Source organism: Caretta caretta, chromosome 8 (assembly GCF_965140235.1).
Source record: "Caretta caretta isolate rCarCar2 chromosome 8, rCarCar1.hap1, whole genome shotgun sequence".
Taxonomy (NCBI): Eukaryota; Metazoa; Chordata; order Testudines; family Cheloniidae; genus Caretta; species Caretta caretta.
This window is the reverse complement of record NC_134213.1, coordinates 88,988,726-89,008,904: the sequence shown is the minus strand read 5'-3', so window position 1 is coordinate 89,008,904 and position 20,179 is coordinate 88,988,726. Positions and strand designations below refer to the sequence as shown.

Here is a 20,179-nt window from a genome sequence, read left to right as displayed (position 1 = left end):
TAGACCTAAAGTCTGTAATTGATATTGATTGTATTAAGCATTTAGACAAAAAATGTAAGCAAGAAGTAGTTATGCAGCATCTAATATTCAAATATCAGATGCTAAGAAGGGATAATAGGTCTGTAATCAATTAACCAGCATGGTTTGTCAAACTGCCAGCAAAACCCTATTAATAGATCCATTGTTGCTTAATATTTATTAGGGTAGATTGATTTAAAAAAAACAAAACCAAAAAAAACCTATGCTTTCCACTTGGTCACTTAAATCATGCTTAAAATAATTGATTTTCATTAACCTCTCCATTTGTACTTCAGTTAATTTTCTAAAGAAAGGTACATTTTCATTGGTTGATAACCATTAAAATGTGTTTTTTTACAATTAGATAGAGCCTTTACATTAGACTGGTACTTTTTTGCTACCTAGGAGGATACATTATAACTATATATATTTGTTTAAACAATTATATAGGTTGATATTTTCAGATTTTTAGTATGTTAGAAAATGATGAATGATATATTCCTTATTTACTGGCCGATTAAAGTTTTACTCAATGTACTTTTAATAAAACAACCTTAAAGTTTCGGATACATAATCTCTTATAAGATGTTTCACATTTTCAACTAAATGATTTATTAAAGGAACAGCGGGATTAACTGCAGCAAATTAATTAAAACTTTCAGGTGAGCCTGGAAAAATTTCAAATATGCTTAAGTGAAAGTGACTTGAGCTTAATTTCCTACTCACCTGAGGGCTGCTCTATACTAGAAAGTTAGGCCAACCTAGATACATTGTTTATGGGTGTGTAAAAGTCACACCTGAGAGAGACATAGTTAAGATGACCTAAGCCACACAGTGTAGACAGCGCTAGATGGAAGAATGCTTCAGATGACCTAGCTACTACCTCTCAGAGAGGTGGATTTACTTTAGCAACAGAACCCTCCCTTCTGTCACTGTAGTGTTTCCACTGCCACAGTACAGTGTTTCTAGCGTAGACATACCTACCCTTGGTCTCATTTTCAAGAGACTGTTTCCAAAGTTTTTCCAACTTAAACTAGGAGATCTGATCCCCTTCCTTCTTATTCACAGCCTGGAAGAAAGAGAGACAAGTTTTCCTATTTTAACTCCCACTTGATTTTTCAACCTTGCATGAATTAGTTCAAATGAAGAAAATACTCCGTGCCTGCAGAAGAGGCTATTGCTGTCAAAAGCTGGTTTAGAACTTCAACAAACTATGGTTCCAAGTGCTTGGCTAGTGATTTAAATCAGTTAAGTGGTGTGACTTTCTTTTAAAAGATCAGCTGCAAACATTCACTGCTCAAATGGTTCATCTCCAGCCCTTCAATTTATTATGGTTGGCATGATTGATGGGTGAATATTTAGATATCTAGGTCATAGTAATCTGATCTTCAGCAGTTAGGCATCTACCCTGGTTGAGAATATTGGCAGGAAAATTAGGTGGAGTAAGTCCTTGATCCATCCGCTTCTTTACTGCCTGCACTCTCTTTTTTCAATGTCTAAGTACTTTCCAAATTTCAACAGCATCAGCAATACAGCAGCACTCTTTCTTCAGTTTGCCCAAGGCTATGGAAATAAATGGAATATACTGAATTCTACCACTTACATTTTCCCTTAAGTTTGATGTTGCCTACTTTGGCTGTGATAGTTCCATCTATTTTGTCATGCTTTTCTTCACAAATTGTCATCAGAATGGGCCAGTTCTTAACAAACAGCTTCAGACAGTCAACCAAGGAATTCCATCATGCATCTTGGGGGAGAACAAGTTTGGATCCTCCTGCTCTCTTCAGTGAAGCTGAGGCAAAGTGGTTGTTATGGAAGTATCTTGTAATTTCAACATGATTTTCCTTTATTCCTAGATTTGTACTTTGCTAAAAGATGCCTTAAATGAGCATTGCACCCATATGTCAAGTTTCAGGTTCCCTTCATTATCTTCTAGAATGCTTATCTTTTCTATGTTTGCAGCATTGACTGTGACAAAGCTACACACTTGAATTTTTGTTCAGTTTGTTACAACTTAATGAGAAACTAGATGGGCTCATTGAATGGTCCTGATGAAATGATGGTGTCTCCTGGAATCAGAGGCCCGGTCCCAATGCCTGTGATGACTTTGCCTTGCACCCAGTAACGCAGCCCGAGTCCACCACAGGATCATGTCCTTATTACAGTACATGACCTATTTGTGCCACATTTGTAAAAAACTACCTCAAAAGTTAGAATTGGAGAAAAGATCCTTCTTCATATAGAAAAGCAGACTTTAACTCAGAGTTTTAGATAGAGGTTCCATCAGGGATTCAGCATATTTATTATTTAAATGTTTTAAGAGCTTATCATAATTTAGCCTTAAAACATATTTTGTATTAAAGTCACATTTCATTTTAAAACAGATTTTAAAAAAATTAGCAAAACAAGATCAGTTTGATTTTTAAATAAATAAACAAATAGATAAATAAATAAATAAGACCCTGATATTTAATCACTTTTACTTAAATACAGTTATTTTATGCATTATTCCAGCTTGTATATGCAAGATGGCCATTAAATATAAACTCAGTACAATCCCTCAACAACCTCATAATCTCTGCCCCGCAGTCATTCTTTACCCTTCTCCTTAACCTCTCGCTCTCCTCTGGCTCTTTCCTCTCAATACAAGCATACTTTAGGCTCTCCCATCCTCAAAAGATATCCTTGACCCCTGTTGCCTCTCCAGCTACTGCCTCATCCACCCCCTTCATCCGCAAGCTCATCGATCAGATGTGCTGTCTACAAGCCCTGCTGGGAGTCTCTTCCAATTCCATTCTAGACCCTCTCCAATACAGCTTCCACCACTTGCACTCCACTGAAACAGTTCTCATTTCTCTAATGACCTCTTCTTACCCGAATGAGGATGGATTCTCTATCCTCAGTCTCCTTGACCCGTTGGCCACTTTCAAGAGGAGGAGCATGGTTGACTATGCTGAAGTTCTTGTCCTGGCTTTTGTGACTCTGTCCTTTCCAGGTCCTCCCTCCCTCTGATCAGCCTTCCGCATGTCATTTGAAAGATCCTTTTCCAACTTCAGGAGGAAGTAGGACAGGTCCCACAAGGCTTTGTCCAGGTCTTCTCCCTCTACACCTTGCCTCTTGGCAATCTCACTCATTCACAAATACAAGTTCCACCATCATTTCCCTGCTGATGCTCTCTCTATTTTAGAGAGTAAAATCTTAGCCGGTCTTTCAGACATTTCCTCATGGACTTCCAGCTGTCAGCTTAAGCTCAACATGACCAACACAGAGGTAAGCACTCTAGATAGACACAGATCCTCACATCCAGGCTAAGTTTGATCAGTTCTTCCTGCATAATATCTTGAAGATACAGTCTCTCCATCTGCACATCTAAGATTCTTGTCCAGATCTTCAACACCCTCTTCCCTACATTTGTCAAGGCCAATCTTGCCCCACTTATATCCATTCAAAACATTGCTGCAAAGGTCATTTTCCTGACCCCTTATTTTGTCCAAATCACCCAGTATTTGTATCCCTCACTGGCTCCTCCTCTTCCATGCATCAAACGCAAGAGTACTTGTCTTCACTTTCAAAGCCTACCCCCACATTCACTTCATCGTGAGATATTGACTTCCCTAGTCAATTCTGCCAATGGCCAGCTTTTGATACCCATGTATTCAGTTTTCAAATGAGCACCTTCATGATTCCTCCCCACACTGCTTCTTACTCCCGGAAATAGTTCCCTGCAAACACCTACAAAGCTACCTCATTGATCTCTTTCAAATACTTAGTTAACGCTCTCCTTTGCCATCAAACCTACTCATACCCATAACCCCCAGCACCACCACCCAACTTGACAATAGACAGTCAGCTGGTACACTGACACCACTGCTCATTATGCTAATACTATCATTATTTCCTGGAGCTCCCCCATTCATCTGTTATATCTACCAATTGTTTCTTGTCTTACATGGCTGCGAACTCTGAGGCAGGGATTATCTTTTTGTTCTGTATCTGTACAGCAGCCAGCACAGCGGGCCCCTGGTCCCTAACAGGACTCTCATGCACGAATATAACCACCACCATGGATGTGATTTGCTACAGGAAATGCCATTTCCGACTCCTCACCAGGAGCACAAAGAACTGGAATCACAGTTATCTTCCCCCAAATACTAGAATTACAAAAAGGAGAGTTACCTTTCCTTCTTCTTCCCACCTCCCCCATTACTCAACCTCAGGTACCCACTCAAGCAACCCACCAAGTCACAATTGTTAGCCCAGTGTTCACAACTCCTTAACACCTTATTGTAGTAGGGATCCCCCCCCAAAAAATTTTCCTTCCAGAACATGCAGTGATTAAAAAAAAAAAAAAAAAATTCTTAAAGTAGACCTATAATGCTTTAAAAAAAAAAAATCAGTTTAGACCCCAGGATTAATGACTACTTGGGATCCCAGTTTCATTCCTTAGAGAGAACACACACAGTGTCACTCTTGCCTTGGAGTCTTTGAAGTCAGTTTTATTGGCAGCATTCCCCTCTGCAACTCACATCCACTTACTGTACACCCAACAGAAACCTGGTAATGCTGAAAGCTGCAACTAAACACAATTCTAACAAAGAGCTCATAGAAACTAGCAATACCTACTTTTGGAGAGGCAAAAGAACATTTTAGCTTTCGGGTCTCTATCGCATGTGCCATTTCTTTCCATTCACTGAACATGTCATCACGATAGGCCAAGGACACATCAAGTGTAACTTCTGCATTGTCTTCTGCAAGAGTAACAACCAAGCTTATTATGAAAGGAACAGTATGTAACAAAAAAAGGTGCGAGAATAAATATTTTAGAACATAAGGATAAACTGATTTACATATGGTGATAGAAATCCCCCCATTCAACTCATATGGATATTTACCCTCTATAGCGGGGTCTCAAACACACATGCGGCCCGCGGAGTTATTTCCTGCGGCCCGCCATAGGTGCAGACTCCACCGGCAGCCAAGCTCCCCTCACCCCCTGCCCCCACCCCGAGCGTGCTGCATCCCCGCTCCTCTGCCTACCTCTCCGCACTTCCTGCCGCCAAACAGCTGTTTGGCAGCGCTTAGGATTTTCCAGGAGTGGGGGGTGGGGGGAAGGAGCAGGAATATGGCATGCTCGGGGGAGAAGGCGGAGAAGAGGCGGGGCCAGGGTGGGGATTTGGGGGAGGGGTGAAGTGGGGGTGGGGCAGCTTTAACCAAAGTAAATCTAAAAGTAAATGCGTGTTTTGTCATTTGAGTGAGGTGCATTACTGAGTGTTTATATTTTATTAAAACCCCCTCTTTGCATTAGTTTTAAAAAAGTTAATACATTGACTTTTAATAGCATACTATACTCCTCTTCATTTTTGACCATACTTTTGTATCGTTGTATGAAAAGTTTTCAGTGATGCGGCCCTCGGACCAACATACTAGTCCTCATGTGGCCCTTGTGGTGATTTGAGTTGGAGATCCCTGCTCTATAGGATGTTTATCTATTCTCCAGTAAGAATCCTAGAAGTCCAGGGTGACCGATCTTTATTGGTCATGAGTGTTGGGTATTCTTTTCTATGCTTGCTAACTTGTAGTCTTATGTAACCCGGCTCCTAGGGCACATGCACATGATCTGGCATCCTATGTCAAGGCTCTGCTGCCTCATGACTCACTTCACCATGGCTGCAATTGAATTTATATTATAGCTACCAATGAAAGCAGAACTCTCACTCAGTAACGGGCCCTACCCCACTTCACGTACTTATATTAAGTATAGTAAGATAGAACATGTTAAAAAACCTTAATGGACATTCTCTTCTGCTTTTCTCCCACTCATTCTTTTCCTGTCCATTTTCACCATTTCTAATGTCTTTCTCAGAAGAGTGTCTTTCTTCACCTCACACTTTGAAGCAGATGCAGAAAATGGTGGACAGGCCTGGAGCAGTAGTTGTTCAAAGTACAGGTTGCCACAAACAGCATCTGCTTTGAAATTCCCTAAAAGTGGAAGGTGGCATGGTAGCGAACGGACCAGAATCTCACCATGTGATAAGTCGCCACATACATTCCATCTAGTCTATTCAACTGAAGAGGTTTAGAAAGGCCATTTACATACAAACTATGAACAGATATGTTTTACAAAAGGGATCTTGAAACAAAATCCACCTAATCCCACCGTACTTATACAGTTCACATGGGTGCAGATTGACAAGGAACTCTGTACCCAACATATTCTTTTGAATCTCTGGCCCAAACCATGCATGCTGTGCTCTTTTGAGCAACTGGCCTTTACAGTTTACAAGGGATGATATTTCAAATCTACAATAGAATAAGAACAGATTCTTGAAGCTCTGCTTGGCCTACGCATGTGTCATCGTTTTCAGAGTTATGTTTTTGTTGGGATTATGTAATGGTACACTCATACAGAATGCTGGGAAGGGGTGTGGATGGGTTTGTGGTTTAGACTTGCTATTTATAGTGTGTTTGGAGGTGGCTCTCTCAAACTTTAATGTGGACGCCAACATGGTTTTTCTGAGCTGTTTTTGTCGCATGTGTGATCTGTGTCTTCCAAATCGATCATGAGTTCTGATATCCCAGAACTATCTTTGCAATAGTTAGTTAGGCTTCCTTGAAATATGAATACATGAGCTCAGGTCCACTGTTTTAGCATTTCAGCAAATAATGGCTAAATAGTCCAGTCAAACTTGGTCCCAAAAGCCCACCCACACACCCCAATTTTACAAACCATAAAATGGGAATATTCAGGACTTCAATTCCAGTGGGAACAGTTTTTAAAAACCACTTCATTTTTGCAAACTAAAACACTGCTGCATTATCACCGGTCATGAAAACCAGAAAGCAAAAAATTAAACTAGTATATTTTTGTACAAGCCAAGAGAAATGCAAAGAAGAAATATATTTGATTTTTCAAATGTTCAGAGTTTTATTAAGCAGTAGTATGGGATTACTCCACCCATCAGAGATGCAACCTGACTGAAGTGTCCCTTCAAATTGACAAGAACAGAAAGGTTCTTACGTACCAATACAGTATAAAGAGACTTGGATTCCCCACCTGGGTGCATGGGGGAGGTGGGGGTCAAAAATTATTTGATATATATACACACACAATTTCTGCTAAATACTTTAAACCATGAAAGGTTTGTAACTCCTACTTGTATTGGCTATACTAAACCCCTTAGACAGTTAACTGTTCTTTCATACTTTTTGTTCAGCTGGGTAACATTGCTGATGTTGCAGATTTAAAAAAAAAAAAAAAAAAAAACAACAGGGACCATGTATATAGTTAACATACTATAGTAAGGTGTGGAAATTGGAGCAAAAAGCAGACACCCCACTATGTTTGGCCGCAAGACAAGGGAGTGGTTTTAAAACTGGATGTCAGACACAGATCATCGGAGGAACGAACAAAGAGACTCCCCATCAACATATTACTCGCTTCTTGTAATGCCCAATACACAGTATGTGCCTTCTTTACAGAAGTAAGGCACAACATTTGTCCTGAGGAGCTTATACTTTAAGTTAAGTTAGAGAGGTGAACTGAGAATGGGGCATGGGAAAAGGGTACAACATACAAATAAAGTAGTCAAAATTGTGCTTCTTGAGCTAGTTGGTATAAATTGGCTGCCTATGAGGAATTTAGCATGGCAAAAAATTGGGTCTTCAAGGAGGGATTTAAATATAGAGGGTAGGGACCTTGCAGATGAAGTCACAAGAAATATTAAGACCTCTAAACAAAAGTCTCTGCCAAATGGCCCCCTCATATTCCATTAAGGGCTCATCTTCCAGTGGTCTTTTATCTTCTCTACTCCTGGCTTTTGGGTGCCTCCACTTCAGACCATATGGAGTGCTCTTTGAGCTCAGACAGCTGCAGGATGGGAACAGAGCCCATTCAAGATAGCGCCAGGTACTTTTGGGGATGAGAGTAAGGATTCCATCCCCCAAAACATAATCAGAACCAGGATAACAGGCAACACCTTCAAGGCTTTGGAGAGGCAGCCACACATCCTTCCTATAAAGGGAATTAAAGAGTCATGTATGGGCAGGGAAAGGTAGAGAGGAGTGTGAAGAGGGGGTAGTGTCTTCTCCATACTTAAGGTATAGAGAAAGCAGGAGAGATTTCCGATTCAGGGAGAAAGAGAGAGTAGATGAGGAAGAGCAGCACCTCGCCTGTCTCTGAGTGCCCATAAATATATTTAGCTTGTCAAAATATCAATGTTCAGGGAATTAGTTACTTAGTTCCTCCATGTTGCATAGAATTCTCCAGTTTTCAGAACCATGTACGGCTGCAAAAACACTGCGGTGGATGGGGTTACACACAAACATGGTATCCACCACCTCCTTTGGTGTCAAAACATGAGACTGGCCAGGCACCTATAACAGGCTACCGTATATAGTTAAGATTCAGATTAAGCATGTGTAGTTGTGAGGGTTTCCCTTCCACTTCCTCCCACTGCATGCTCAGACTCGATGAACCTTCCATAGATGCACAGGACACTTGTGCACAGAAAAGGTGGTCATGCAATTACATTGTAAATGTAACAAGATGCTGCATGGATAACAGAGCCGTGGCTGGAGAAAATTCCAGATTTCACATCCTCATAGCACCTCAGTTGTCAATACCAAGATGTGGTGAATAATAATCTGACCTGCCCCACTGGATTATTTTGAAACTCTCTAAATGAGAAAATAAACTTGTTTATACAGTAGGCAGTGTGCCAAGGATGACTGTCTCCTGGTACCCACATTCTCCTAAGGCTTCCAGTCAGTCACAGACTTCTCCATGACAGTTTCATGGACATCCATAAGATAACTGAGGTCACAATTACAAGAGCCCTAAAGAAAGACGATTTAGCTCTCTTTGCATTCCCCATGTCACATCTCAATGTGTCTGGATTTTGAGGCTAGAGATTCAACTGCTAGGATCTTTCACCCGACTCCCTTTAAACTGTTATTAGGTAGGTGTGTGTGTGTGTGTGTGTGTGTGTGTGTGTGTGTGAGTGAGAGAGAGAGAGTCTAAAAATAGGGAAGTCATTTCACAGAATGAGAGGTCTGTGCCAGCCGCATACTAATAGAGCAATCTGGAAAGACACTTGCAACTAGAAAAAATTGTCAGTTTTGGCATTAGCAGACGGCTAGCAAAGGATAGAAGTACAAGCCAGCCAGCCTACGAAGAGCAACGGGACAGCTCACACAAATCTCAGTAGGAGCATGCAGGGCTAGACGAACTATGGTGTGATTACCATCACCACTTTTTTTTCTTGAAGGAGATTTTTTTCCTTCATGCTGACAGTACTGGAAACTTAAGTCATTCACATCTATTAGGATTTTTTAAGATTCACTTAAAATGTGTCTCCCCACCTTCACTTTTTTCATATTTATTTGGCTGAAAGTGTTTTACGTCCTTCACAAAACAGTTAGGGAATGTTGTAGGTAAAGTCACGCCATTGATTTACTACGTAATAAAATGCTGCCAGCACCTCCTGCTTATAAAGCACATTTCGTATAATCGATTTCAAGTGTTTTCCTCATTTTATACATGTTGAAACTGAGGCAGATATGTCAAGTGACTTGGCCAAGTTTGTAGCAAGAGTCGGGAATAAAACCAAGTCCAAGTTCACTAACTGTGAATAAAAGTAAATCCGTTCTCTGCATAAGAGGTTAAATATAACGTAGTCTGAGGAGGAGTGCTAATGTTCATTATTACTGATCTGGAAGACTGGACCATTCTGCACTGATGATGTACAACAGGTGAAGCTTGATAAACAAGGAAGTCCTACGTCCAAGAAGGTACAGCAGACAAATACTGTGTCCAGTGATACAGCACATTATCTCTCTTCCACTAAGCATTCAGCTATAACCAATGTGGTGATGGCGGCAAGATGTTCAGACAGTTATTTCTATTACTTAAGACTAGAGAGGACTGAGGATTGGAAATTTAAGTTGAAGGACTTAAGTTATCAGAACAACAACTGATAGAATCTAATGCAAACCTATTAAGCAAGTGAAAGAGGATTTAAGCTGTTGTTGGATGTGTACCCAAATTGGAATATTACCTCCTGAATGCAAAGTTACTGCCGAAGGATCAAAGGCCAGAATGCATGAAAGTTTGGACGAGCATAAGTGCAGGCAATGGCCTGCTAGGTGCTGGGCTAAGTTGAGGCATGTGTACTGTAGGTCAGTCAAGAAATAGTTGGTTTGAAACCAGGTGCTTTATGGTGGAATGAGCACTGATGAGCTGAGTGGCATTTTACCCAGTCCCAAAAAGTTTCCAGTGTTCTCTAACTCAATGACAGGAATAAGATCTAATTGCACAGTAATAGAGTAACACTTCAGGTTTCAAAAGAAGCCTTTTGTGCCGACTCTAAACAAGCGATTTTTTGTGGTCAGAAACCAGATCACCACAATGCTCCCCCCCCAGTTCTACTTCACTTTCAAGGTTGCTGCCAGCCAGCTAAATGTCAGATTACTGCATACAAACATTCCCTCAGCGAGTGCCATCCATCGTCCTGGTAACTAAGCTCTTTCAACAGCTGTGTTATTGATGGAGACTGGCCAATGTTATCCACACAGAGCATTTGTTTCATACAGTTTATGTGAATGAAACTTACTGCACTGAGATAAGACTGGAATTCTATTTGCAGTCGTTACCTGCTTGACCAATTAAATGAAATATGCATGGCACATTTCAATAGCCAAATACAGACCATTTTAACCACTTCAGCAGTTCAGACTTCTTTGGCAGATTTCTCCATGCTCCCCATCTTTTGCAGAATAGTCAAACTGACCAAGAGGATTTGTTGTTTTCAATACTTGAGTAAACATTGCATTAAATAGGAATAGCCTGTTTAGATCCAGAAATTAGCCATTTTTAGAGAAAAGCCAAGCTCAGGCAGCTTTCAATGTGAGTTGAAAGACATAGAAAAAGGCAGTTTGCTCTTAAGTATCTGGATCCTTATCAAAGACCTAATCACGTTCTAAAGATGTGCATGAAGGTGGTCTTCCTTTCTTCTGAAGGGCGTAATACCATTCAGCATTCCTGAAGGTATATTTTAGGGCTACCCAATTTGTGTTGCTTTGAGAAAAAACATCCTACAGAGTCCACTTGGGGCCACAGTGCCATGACTAGCATTTCATTCTACCAAAGGAAAGCCCCTGTTTAGTCAATGACCAAGTTCTAAAGTTATTAGACTGACATACATCCCCAACTTGTGGCATTCTAAACAGTCAGTGATGCATAATGAGCAAGCAGAGTAATACTAATTAAACTGTGGTAGAACTATGACAGTCTCCCATTATCCTTGCCCTATGGCTCAAATGGCAAAATTTAGAACTCTAACTGGTCAGAGGAAAAACCTACATCAAAAATAACATGAGTCACTGCAACCTTGTCACTGGAGCCCCGCTCCCCGTCTCCCCCAGGCAAATATTGTATACATACTCCCTCCCAGAATCCTAATATCAGATTCCTCAAAATAATCCAACTCAGCTAGAAAATTCGAGTACAGAGAAGTATTGCAAATACACTTTTGTTCAGCTCAAACAGCTTGCAGACCCCTAATGAACAGAGGTCCTGGCTTTTGCAGTGAAAAGTGAAAACCAGTTCAAGCAAGCATCAGAAAGTTACAGGGTCGCTGTTGAGTACAGATGAACATCCCTCTTATCCTTTCTCTGGTTTTCTGACTGTGCCTATGCAGATTTCAGTAGCCTTGAAAAGCTAATTTATAAATGCAAGGGATATGTGCTCACTAGAAGAAAAAAAAAGAAGTGTAGATTTAATATGGTTGATTTTAGCTTTGTTAGGAGTACTACTGATTAATTTGTAACAACACTACATAATAATTTGGGACATGGATCTTAGGGGACTGACTTCCAAACAGTAGCATAATGGAGATCAACCATGCATTTTACCATTGCAAAGTCTTTCAGAATGAGCTCTTGAAGGAGGGGCCAGCGCATGTTCTCATCCAAAAACGTAAGGCTACTACACCCAGTAACAGCAAGGAGAGGACAGATTCATGTTCACTCAACAAGAGCAAGACTAAAACAGGAATGATCTCAAGGTAAATGTTCGAACATACGAAAGAGTCCACTCCATATTTGTGCTCTCAAACTGAGGGAGTAAAAAAAAAGGCCATTTCTGATGGCAGATCAGATCAGAATTATGCTTCAGCATTCTTTGTTGGGAGGGAGAGGAAGAAGAAGAAGGAGGAGAGTTCCTTATGCTAACTTTCCTTCCTTTATGGAGCTGTCCCCTCCCCACAATTTCTTTTTCAATGAGAAGGAGCCTCCCTAGCTCACATAAAATTTTAACAACTGACTATTCTTTCCACCGGCCATTCCAGCATTAGCACGCTGCTTTATAGCCCATCCAGTAAAATGCTGCACATCAGATTAAAATAGCACTATCTGGTTAGCATCACTAACCTAGCATAGTTTCTGGAACTTTTTTAATTTTCTCCCATGCAGAGGGAGATCATGGATCCCAGCTAGTGACCTTTGTTTTATGGTTCAAGTCCTAGTTCCACTAAGTCAGTGGATTGTTGCCATTGGACTTCAGTGGGAGCGGTATTAAAGCACAAAATGGTTTGTTACATAGTAGCATCTGACAAAGGGGGATTTGGAGAAGACACTGCTCTTACCATGGTCACTCCCTTTTGTATGGTTGGGGGATATTTTGATTTTTCCACGATTTTATACACAGTAAATAATCCATAAATTGACAGAGCCTCGGGACGTTAAAATTCTCCTTAAAATGATGGTTTGAAAAGGGAACAGCATTTATATGTTCTCAGTTCGTATGTACCCCATGTAGCTCAACTTTGTTTACATAGACAATTAAAATACATTTTAAGAGAAATTAAAAACAAAAAACCCCCACACACTATGGTCAAAGTTTTCTTGTACTGATCAAACATTTGGGGGGATACGGTGAGTGACATACTTATCTCATTGTTTTTCTTGAACGCAATGTCCAGCTGCAGGATAACAAGTATGAACTGGAACCAGGGACTCATCTCCTTGGTGGGGAGGGGGATGTGAACAGCAAACACAATGTCATTGGCTTCTATTTGTCTGCTCATTGCCTCGTCAAGATCTCGGATCCTCTCACACTGGTTGGGTCCCCAGGGCATTAGCCATTTGGTTTTGTGGTGGTTTTTCCGGACATCTACACATTTTATTGACAGGTAGGGCACAGCCGAAGTGGGACTTGGAGCTGAAATTGAAACAAGCCACATTTTTAGAATCTTTAACGTTACATGACTAACAGTTTATAAAACCAGATTATCCCCTCAACCCCACAGAGAAGTACAGGAAACCAGTTACAAGAGAGCAGTCATTGCTATTAGCCTTTTAAAAATACTTTAGGAATCCTTTCAACATATGCAAGAAGCAACACAGTAGTTAAGTAAAGAAGTTTCTAGGTGAGAAAGTTTTAGCCTTGTTCCACTGACTAGGCATGCCAGTGGCATTTTGCATCACATGATGGAGTAGCCACTGTGACCATGAGGGCCACTTTTAAAGGAGGCCAACCGGAAGTGAGGTGCAGAATGTAGTACGTCTATCCACTGGATCAGGCAGTGTTGTCCAACTTATGGCCCTTCTGAGTGACTAAAGGAAATGTGGTCTGAAAAGACATTTCTATAAACTGTGCGCTGTGGTTTTACTAGATCAGTTGCTACATGGCATAGTGGAAGAACATACAGATGTGAATGTGCCACCTATGCATTTCAACTTCTTTAAGAGAAAGAGGCAATTACAGATTTTCAAAACTTAGCCTCTTTTCTTGTGCTTGTAATTATTTATTTGAGAGATAAAAAAACTAGCCGGAGGGTCATATTAGACAACAATATATCTAATTTGTGGGGTCAGTCATGTTACGTCACTTGCACATCTAGATACTTGTCCAAGGAGATTTCTAACATAAGAAGGGAGGCCAGGATGAGGCATTATAATAAACAAAAAGCCACATGCATCTCAGCTTACTTTATCTAGCTAGAAAACATATCGCTCCTAGTTCTTAAATACAAAGCCCTTCCTTGCCTTTAGCCTTATTTCTGCAGAGAGAAATTTGAATGCAAGTTGTTTTTAAATTGCATCAGCATGATTTAGCCAGCTGAATGCATAGAGCTTGAGACGAGACACCATTTGGCTCCATCCACCCCAGTTGGTCAAGCCATGTTAACACATTTTAAACTGAATTAGTTTCAAAACAGCGCTCATGGTAACATTACTACCTCTGGATTAACTAATGACTTCCATTCATGGCAACAGGTCTCTAGGAGACACCATCACTCACAGGAAATTTTGATAGATAGGCTTTACAAACCAGGAGTAAGAGGCTTTATTGCGCTTTTTGTAGCTTGCTAGAAATGTCACCTTAAAAATCTCTGGGCTGTGAGGCTCCCAGTCTTTGCAGTCACTAATTCAAGTTTCTGCAGTTGTGCCATACTTGCATCCTGTGCAGCTGGGGCCAGAGATATCACTGTGGCCCCTGAACAAGATTTCACAATGCCTTTTCACAAGAGTTAGCAACTCGGATGCCTTTTCAGTGGGTGCTACAGAGTTGTAGCAACAACAGATGAGGCTTCCCCTCAACTTTGACTCTGCCCATCAAGTGAAACCTTGGGGAACAGCAGCAAAAGTGGTAGAGGAAAGAGTCTGCAGGACTGCCAAGGTTGACACATTGGGTTCAGATAAACGCATGACCTCATGCTCATGATGTGCATTTAGGGGGGGAGAATGCTCTTCCCAGAGAGTTACCAGAGTAAGTGGCCTGTGCATTAGAGTTCTGCAAAATGTAGCGGTAGAGCTGGCATGAATGCTCTCAGTCTGCAGAGCTACACTATACCATTATGCAACCTTCAGACTGTAGTAGCCACCCATCAACCTCTATCTGCTGGACATTCTCCTATATGCTGCGGGATGAGGTGGGCCGGGGGTAGGGGGGGAAGAGATCTACACATCTTCAAATTAGGCATCCAGATATGTTCCTACAGTGTGGAAAAACTCCCTGCACAATTGTGCTTTTTGGTAAGAACTCCCTGCCCAACCCAAGGCAGCAACACTGCATTAGATTTGCGGCATTCAAGACCTTACATCGAATCACAGCACTGGAAGGAACCTCGAGAAGTCATCTAGGCCAGTCCCCTGCACTCAAGGCAGGGCTCAGCATTATCTAGACCGGGGTGGGCAAACTTTTTGGCCTGAGGGCCACATCGGGGTTCCAAAACTGTATGGAGGGCCAGGTAAGGAAGGCTGTACCTCCCCAAACAGCCTGGCCCCCACCCCCTATCTGCCCCCTCCCACTTTCCACCCCCTGACTGCCCCCCTCAGAACTACCGACCCAGCCAACCCCCTCTGCTCCTTGTCCCCTAACTGCCCCCTCCTGGGGTCCCCTGCCCCTAACCACCCTCCCCAGGACCCCGCCCCATCCAACGCTCCCCCCGCTCCCTGCCCCCTGGGACCCCCTGCTCCCTGTCCCCTTACCATGCTGCTCAGAGCACCAGGACTGGCAGCCACGCCACCAGACCGGAGCCAGTCACGCAGCTGCACAGCCCGGCAGGAGCTCGCAGCCCCTGCCCACTGCCCAGAGCGCTGGTGGCACAGCGAGTGAGGCTGCGGGGGTGGAGGTGTGGGGGGACGACATGACAGCAGGGGAAGAGGCCGGGGGCTAGCCTCCCCGGCCAGGAGCTCAAGGGCTGGGCAGGATGGTCCCGCGGGCTGGATGTGGCCAGCAGGCTGTAGTTTGCCCACCTCTGACAGATGTTTGTCTAACCTGCTCTTAAAAATCTCCATGATGGAGATTCCACAACCTCCCTTGGCAATTTATTCCAGTGCTTAAGATGTTTTCTAGACCCTTAATCATTTTTGTTGCTTTTCTCTGGACTTTCTCCAATTTGTCCACATCTTTCCTGACATGTAGTGTGTCCATTTCTGGGCACTACCCTCCAGCTGAGGACTACACAGCATGGATTAGAGCGGAAGAATTATTTTCCATGTCTTGCTTACAACACTCCTGTGAATACATCCCAGAATGATGTTTGCCTTTTTTTTGTTTGCGCACAAGTTTTATATTGTTGACTCATCTTTAGCTTGTGATCCACTATGACCCAGCTCCCTTTCTGCAGTACTCCTTCCTAGACAGTCATTTCCCCATTTTGTATGTGTGCAACTGATTGTTCTTTCCTAAGTGCAGTACTTTGCATTTGTCCTTAATGAATTTTATTCTATTTACATCTCAGATCATTTCTCCCGTTTGCCCAGATCATTTTGAATTTTAATCCTATCCTCCAAAGCACTTGCAAACTCCTCCCAGCTTGGTATCATTTGCAAACTTTATAAAAGTACTCTCTATACCATTTCTAAATCATTGATGAAGATATTAAACAGAACTGGATCCATAACTGATCCCTGTGAAACCCTCCTATATGCCTCTCCAGCTTGACTGTAAACCACTAATAATTATTCTTTGGGAATGGTTTTCCAACCAGTTACGCACCTACCTTATAACAGTTCCATATAGGGCTGTATTTCCCTAGTTTGTTTACGCCCAAGAATGTAGGGGTCAGAAGAATATAGCCTCTCTCTCTCACGTTTGTGAAGAGGTGTGGCAGCAGATTAGTTGAATGGAGACAAGAATGCACAGAAATTGCCTCTTCGAGTTTGGTTGGTATGAGAGACAGAGCCCTACCAAATGAAGATCAGCATATTGCCTTTACTGTTTCTTTAAAGACTTCTATGAGGAGAAGTTTCTCAAAATGTACAGTCCCCATGTTCAGTTAGCATATTAATAAATTACCCAAGAGGCTTATATTCCAACAAATATTTATCCTTCATGGCCCAGTTTCTGCTTAATCTTGCCGCGAAGTTAAAAAGTGCTCAAATAGGTAAGCAGACATAGGAGTGTGACTTCACAGTGGGATCAAAATAAGATTAGCTGGTGGAAAAGGAATAAATGGATTCAGCTCCAGGTACTTTCAACAATAACAGAGATGAACTGAATATTATTGGTCGCAGCAATTTACTTTGCACACATTCCCTTTCAATATGTCCCAATGAGCAAGTCCCCGTGTAAAGCTCATATCAGTAACTGATAAATAACCGTATCATGCAGATGAGACAATGACCTGCTCTGATTAACTGAATCAAAACATGTTGCTCGGGTAAAAGTGTATTTCTCTTGCTGCTGGATCATGACTTAAAAAGCAAAAAAAAAAAAAAAGCAAGTTGGACAGTACAATGAGTGTCTAAAGCTACTGTCCCATCGCCTTTTATGATGAGATTACTGGTTCTGTGGATGAAGGGAAAGCAGTGGATGTATTGTTTCTTGACTTTAGCAAAGCTTTTGACACGGTCTCCCACAGTATTCTTGTCAGCAAGTTAAGGAAGTATGGGCTGGATGAATGCACTATAAGGTGGGTAGAAAGCTGGCTAGATTGTCGGGCTCAACGGGTAGTGATCAATGGCTCCATGTCTAGTTGGCAGCCGGTATCAAGTGGAGTGCCCCAAGGGTCGGTCCTGGGGCCGGTTTTGTTCAATATCTTCATAAATGATCTGGAGGATGGTGTGGATTGCACTCTCAGCAAATTTGCGGATGATACTAAACTGGGAGGAGTGGTAGATACGCTGGAGGGGAGGGATAGGATACAGAAGGACCTAGACAAATTGGAGGATTGGGCCAAAAGAAATCTGATGAGGTTCAATAAGGATAAGTGCAGGGTCCTGCACTTAGGACGGAAGAACCCAATGCACAGCTACAGACTAGGGACCGAATGGCTAGGCAGCAGTTCTGCGGAAAAGGACCTAGGGGTGACAGTGGACGAGAAGCTGGATATGAGTCAGCAGTGTGCCCTTGTTGCCAAGAAGGCCAATGGCATTTTGGGATGTATAAGTAGGGGCATAGCGAGCAGATCGAGGGACGTGATCGTTCCCCTCTATTTGACATTGGTGAGGCCTCATCTGGAGTACTGTGTCCAGTTTTGGGCCCCACACTACAAGAAGGATGTGGATAAATTGGAGAGAGTCCAGCGAAGGGCAACAAAAATGATTAGGGGTCTGGAACACATGACTTATGAGGAGAGGCTGAGGGAGCTGGGATTGTTTAGCCTGCAGAAGAGAAGAATGAGGGGGGATTTGATAGCTGCTTTCAACTACCTGAAAGGGGGTTCCAAAGAGGATGGCTCTAGACTGTTCTCAATGGTAGCAGATGACAGAACGAGGAGTAATGGTCTCAAGTTGCAGTGGGGGAGGTTTAGATTGGATATTAGGAAAAACTTTTTCACTAAGAGGGTGGTGAAACACTGGAATGCGTTACCTAGGGAGGTGGTAGAATCTCCTTCCTTAGAGGTTTTTAAGGTCAGGCTTGACAAAGCCCTGGCTGGGATGATTTAACTGGGAATTGGTCCTGCTTCGAGCAGGGGGTTGGACTAGATGACCTTCTGGGGTCCCTTCCAACCCTGATATTCTATGATTCTATGATCTGGAAGACAACCATGAATTTAACAGTTTCTAGCACTGAAATTCAGTGCTGCTGCATTCATCATCCTCTCTCCCCCTGCCCTAGCCCCCAGAACAGATCTGATTTCCCTATGTGTGTGTGAGTAAGTCACAGACCCGTTACACTACACAGCTATAACCAGTTCAGAGGACACACAATTACAACTTGGATAAAGAGCTCAAGTGTAGATGGGACCTAACCCTGTTATGCAGGCAGGGCTATATTCAGTCTACACTACAAGATTTATCTGTGTTACAATCAGATTATTTTATGTAATTAGCGTAGAGAAGGTTTATTTGGACAAAACAAGGAAACCCAATTACGTTGGATTGCCATTGTATTCATACCCAATGGCCTTGTCTACATTATGCTGTTTTTCCATGAAAATTTCCCACCATTGCTATCAGCTTAGTGGTCGCAATGGTAGAGAACACTATTGTAGACAGACCAGCAGTTACCAGCCACTTTGTGGTCTAAAACTTATTCAGAGACCGTTTAGACAACAGTGACTAAGGGCGTGTCTACACTTGCCATTTAAAGCGGAAAAAGTCCTTTTTGCGCAAACACCATGGGAGCATCTACACTTGCTAATGACTTTTTGCAGAGAAACTCAGAAGTTTCACTGCAAAAAGAAAACCACCGCCACGAGAGGCGTACAGCTCTTACCGGTGATGCTTTTGTAGTGAGATACAAGTGAAGACACGTTCTTCCTGTTTATACAGCTTTTAGCCTCCGGGGGATCTCCCACAATGCCTAGGGGACCAGCAGCTCGGACGCCAGGTAAACAGACATCCACCCCTCCCCCTGTAAAGCCCCGGGAACTCTGAAACTCCCCTTCTTATTTTCTTGGCAAGTGCTCACTTATCTGGCCAGGCGACAATGCCTGCTCCATGGAGCAAACGATCCCCTGCTTGGAGCAATACTGAGCTACTGGAGCTTATCAGTGTTTGGGGGAATAGGAGGCTGTGCAGTGACCCAGAATGCCTGGCAATCACACCCCCCTCCTCCCACAAGACCCATCATCAAACTGGAGAGAGCTGCACTGTGGGATAGCTGCCCTAGAGCGCTGCTCTCATCGGGGATGGAAGTGCTGCTAATGTAAACACTCTGACGCCTCCAGAATTAAGCGAGTACACAAACCAGCGCTTTACTTTCACCAGTTCCCTATCACAGCGCAAAAATTCTGCAAGTGTAGACATCGCCTAAGACATCTGATCACTAGTGGTCTCACCATTGCCTAGGTTCTGCAGCCCAGGTGAAACCGAATACCACCCACTGGCTCCTCACACAAAGCAGAAGTTGGTGCAGTAAGGTTCTCTGAAGTTCCTTGCTCTTCCAGGTGGACTGGTAACAGCTGAGGAGAAATGTTTTGTATGGAGATTTATTTTATTGTGTTAAGTCAGAACACCACCAGGACACTTGGGATTCATGGCAGTTTTAGTAGCTCTCTTTGAATGCTTCAAAAATATGCTGTTCTGTGCCCTTGCTGCTCATCTTTTGAGGACATGTGGAGAAGTAAAGAGAAATTTATAAGACATCTGGATTCTGAAGCTGTCTGGCAGCACTTCAGAGATCAGCAAGTTTTACTCCATGGCACAAACTATGTTTTATCCCAGTGGAATGACTAGTGTCTAATCTAGACTACTACCCACTTCAAAGCAA

At 42.5% G+C, this 20,179-nt stretch overlaps 1 protein-coding gene across 2 annotated transcripts in view; it reads right to left on the bottom strand.

Moving 5' to 3' along the window:
* WLS (Wnt ligand secretion mediator) overlaps positions 1-20,179 on the bottom strand; it is a 117,023-nt gene that overhangs the window by 17,372 nt on the left and 79,472 nt on the right. For both annotated transcript variants that reach the window (XM_048859995.2, XM_048859994.2), the window contains exons 2-3: positions 12,962-13,234; positions 4,642-4,766 (exon numbers count right to left, since the gene is read on the bottom strand). In XM_048859995.2, coding sequence (XP_048715952.1) covers positions 4,642-4,766; positions 12,962-13,151 — 315 coding nt within the window. In that variant the 5' untranslated portion in view covers positions 13,152-13,234. The remainder of the gene's footprint in view (positions 1-4,641; positions 4,767-12,961; positions 13,235-20,179) is intronic.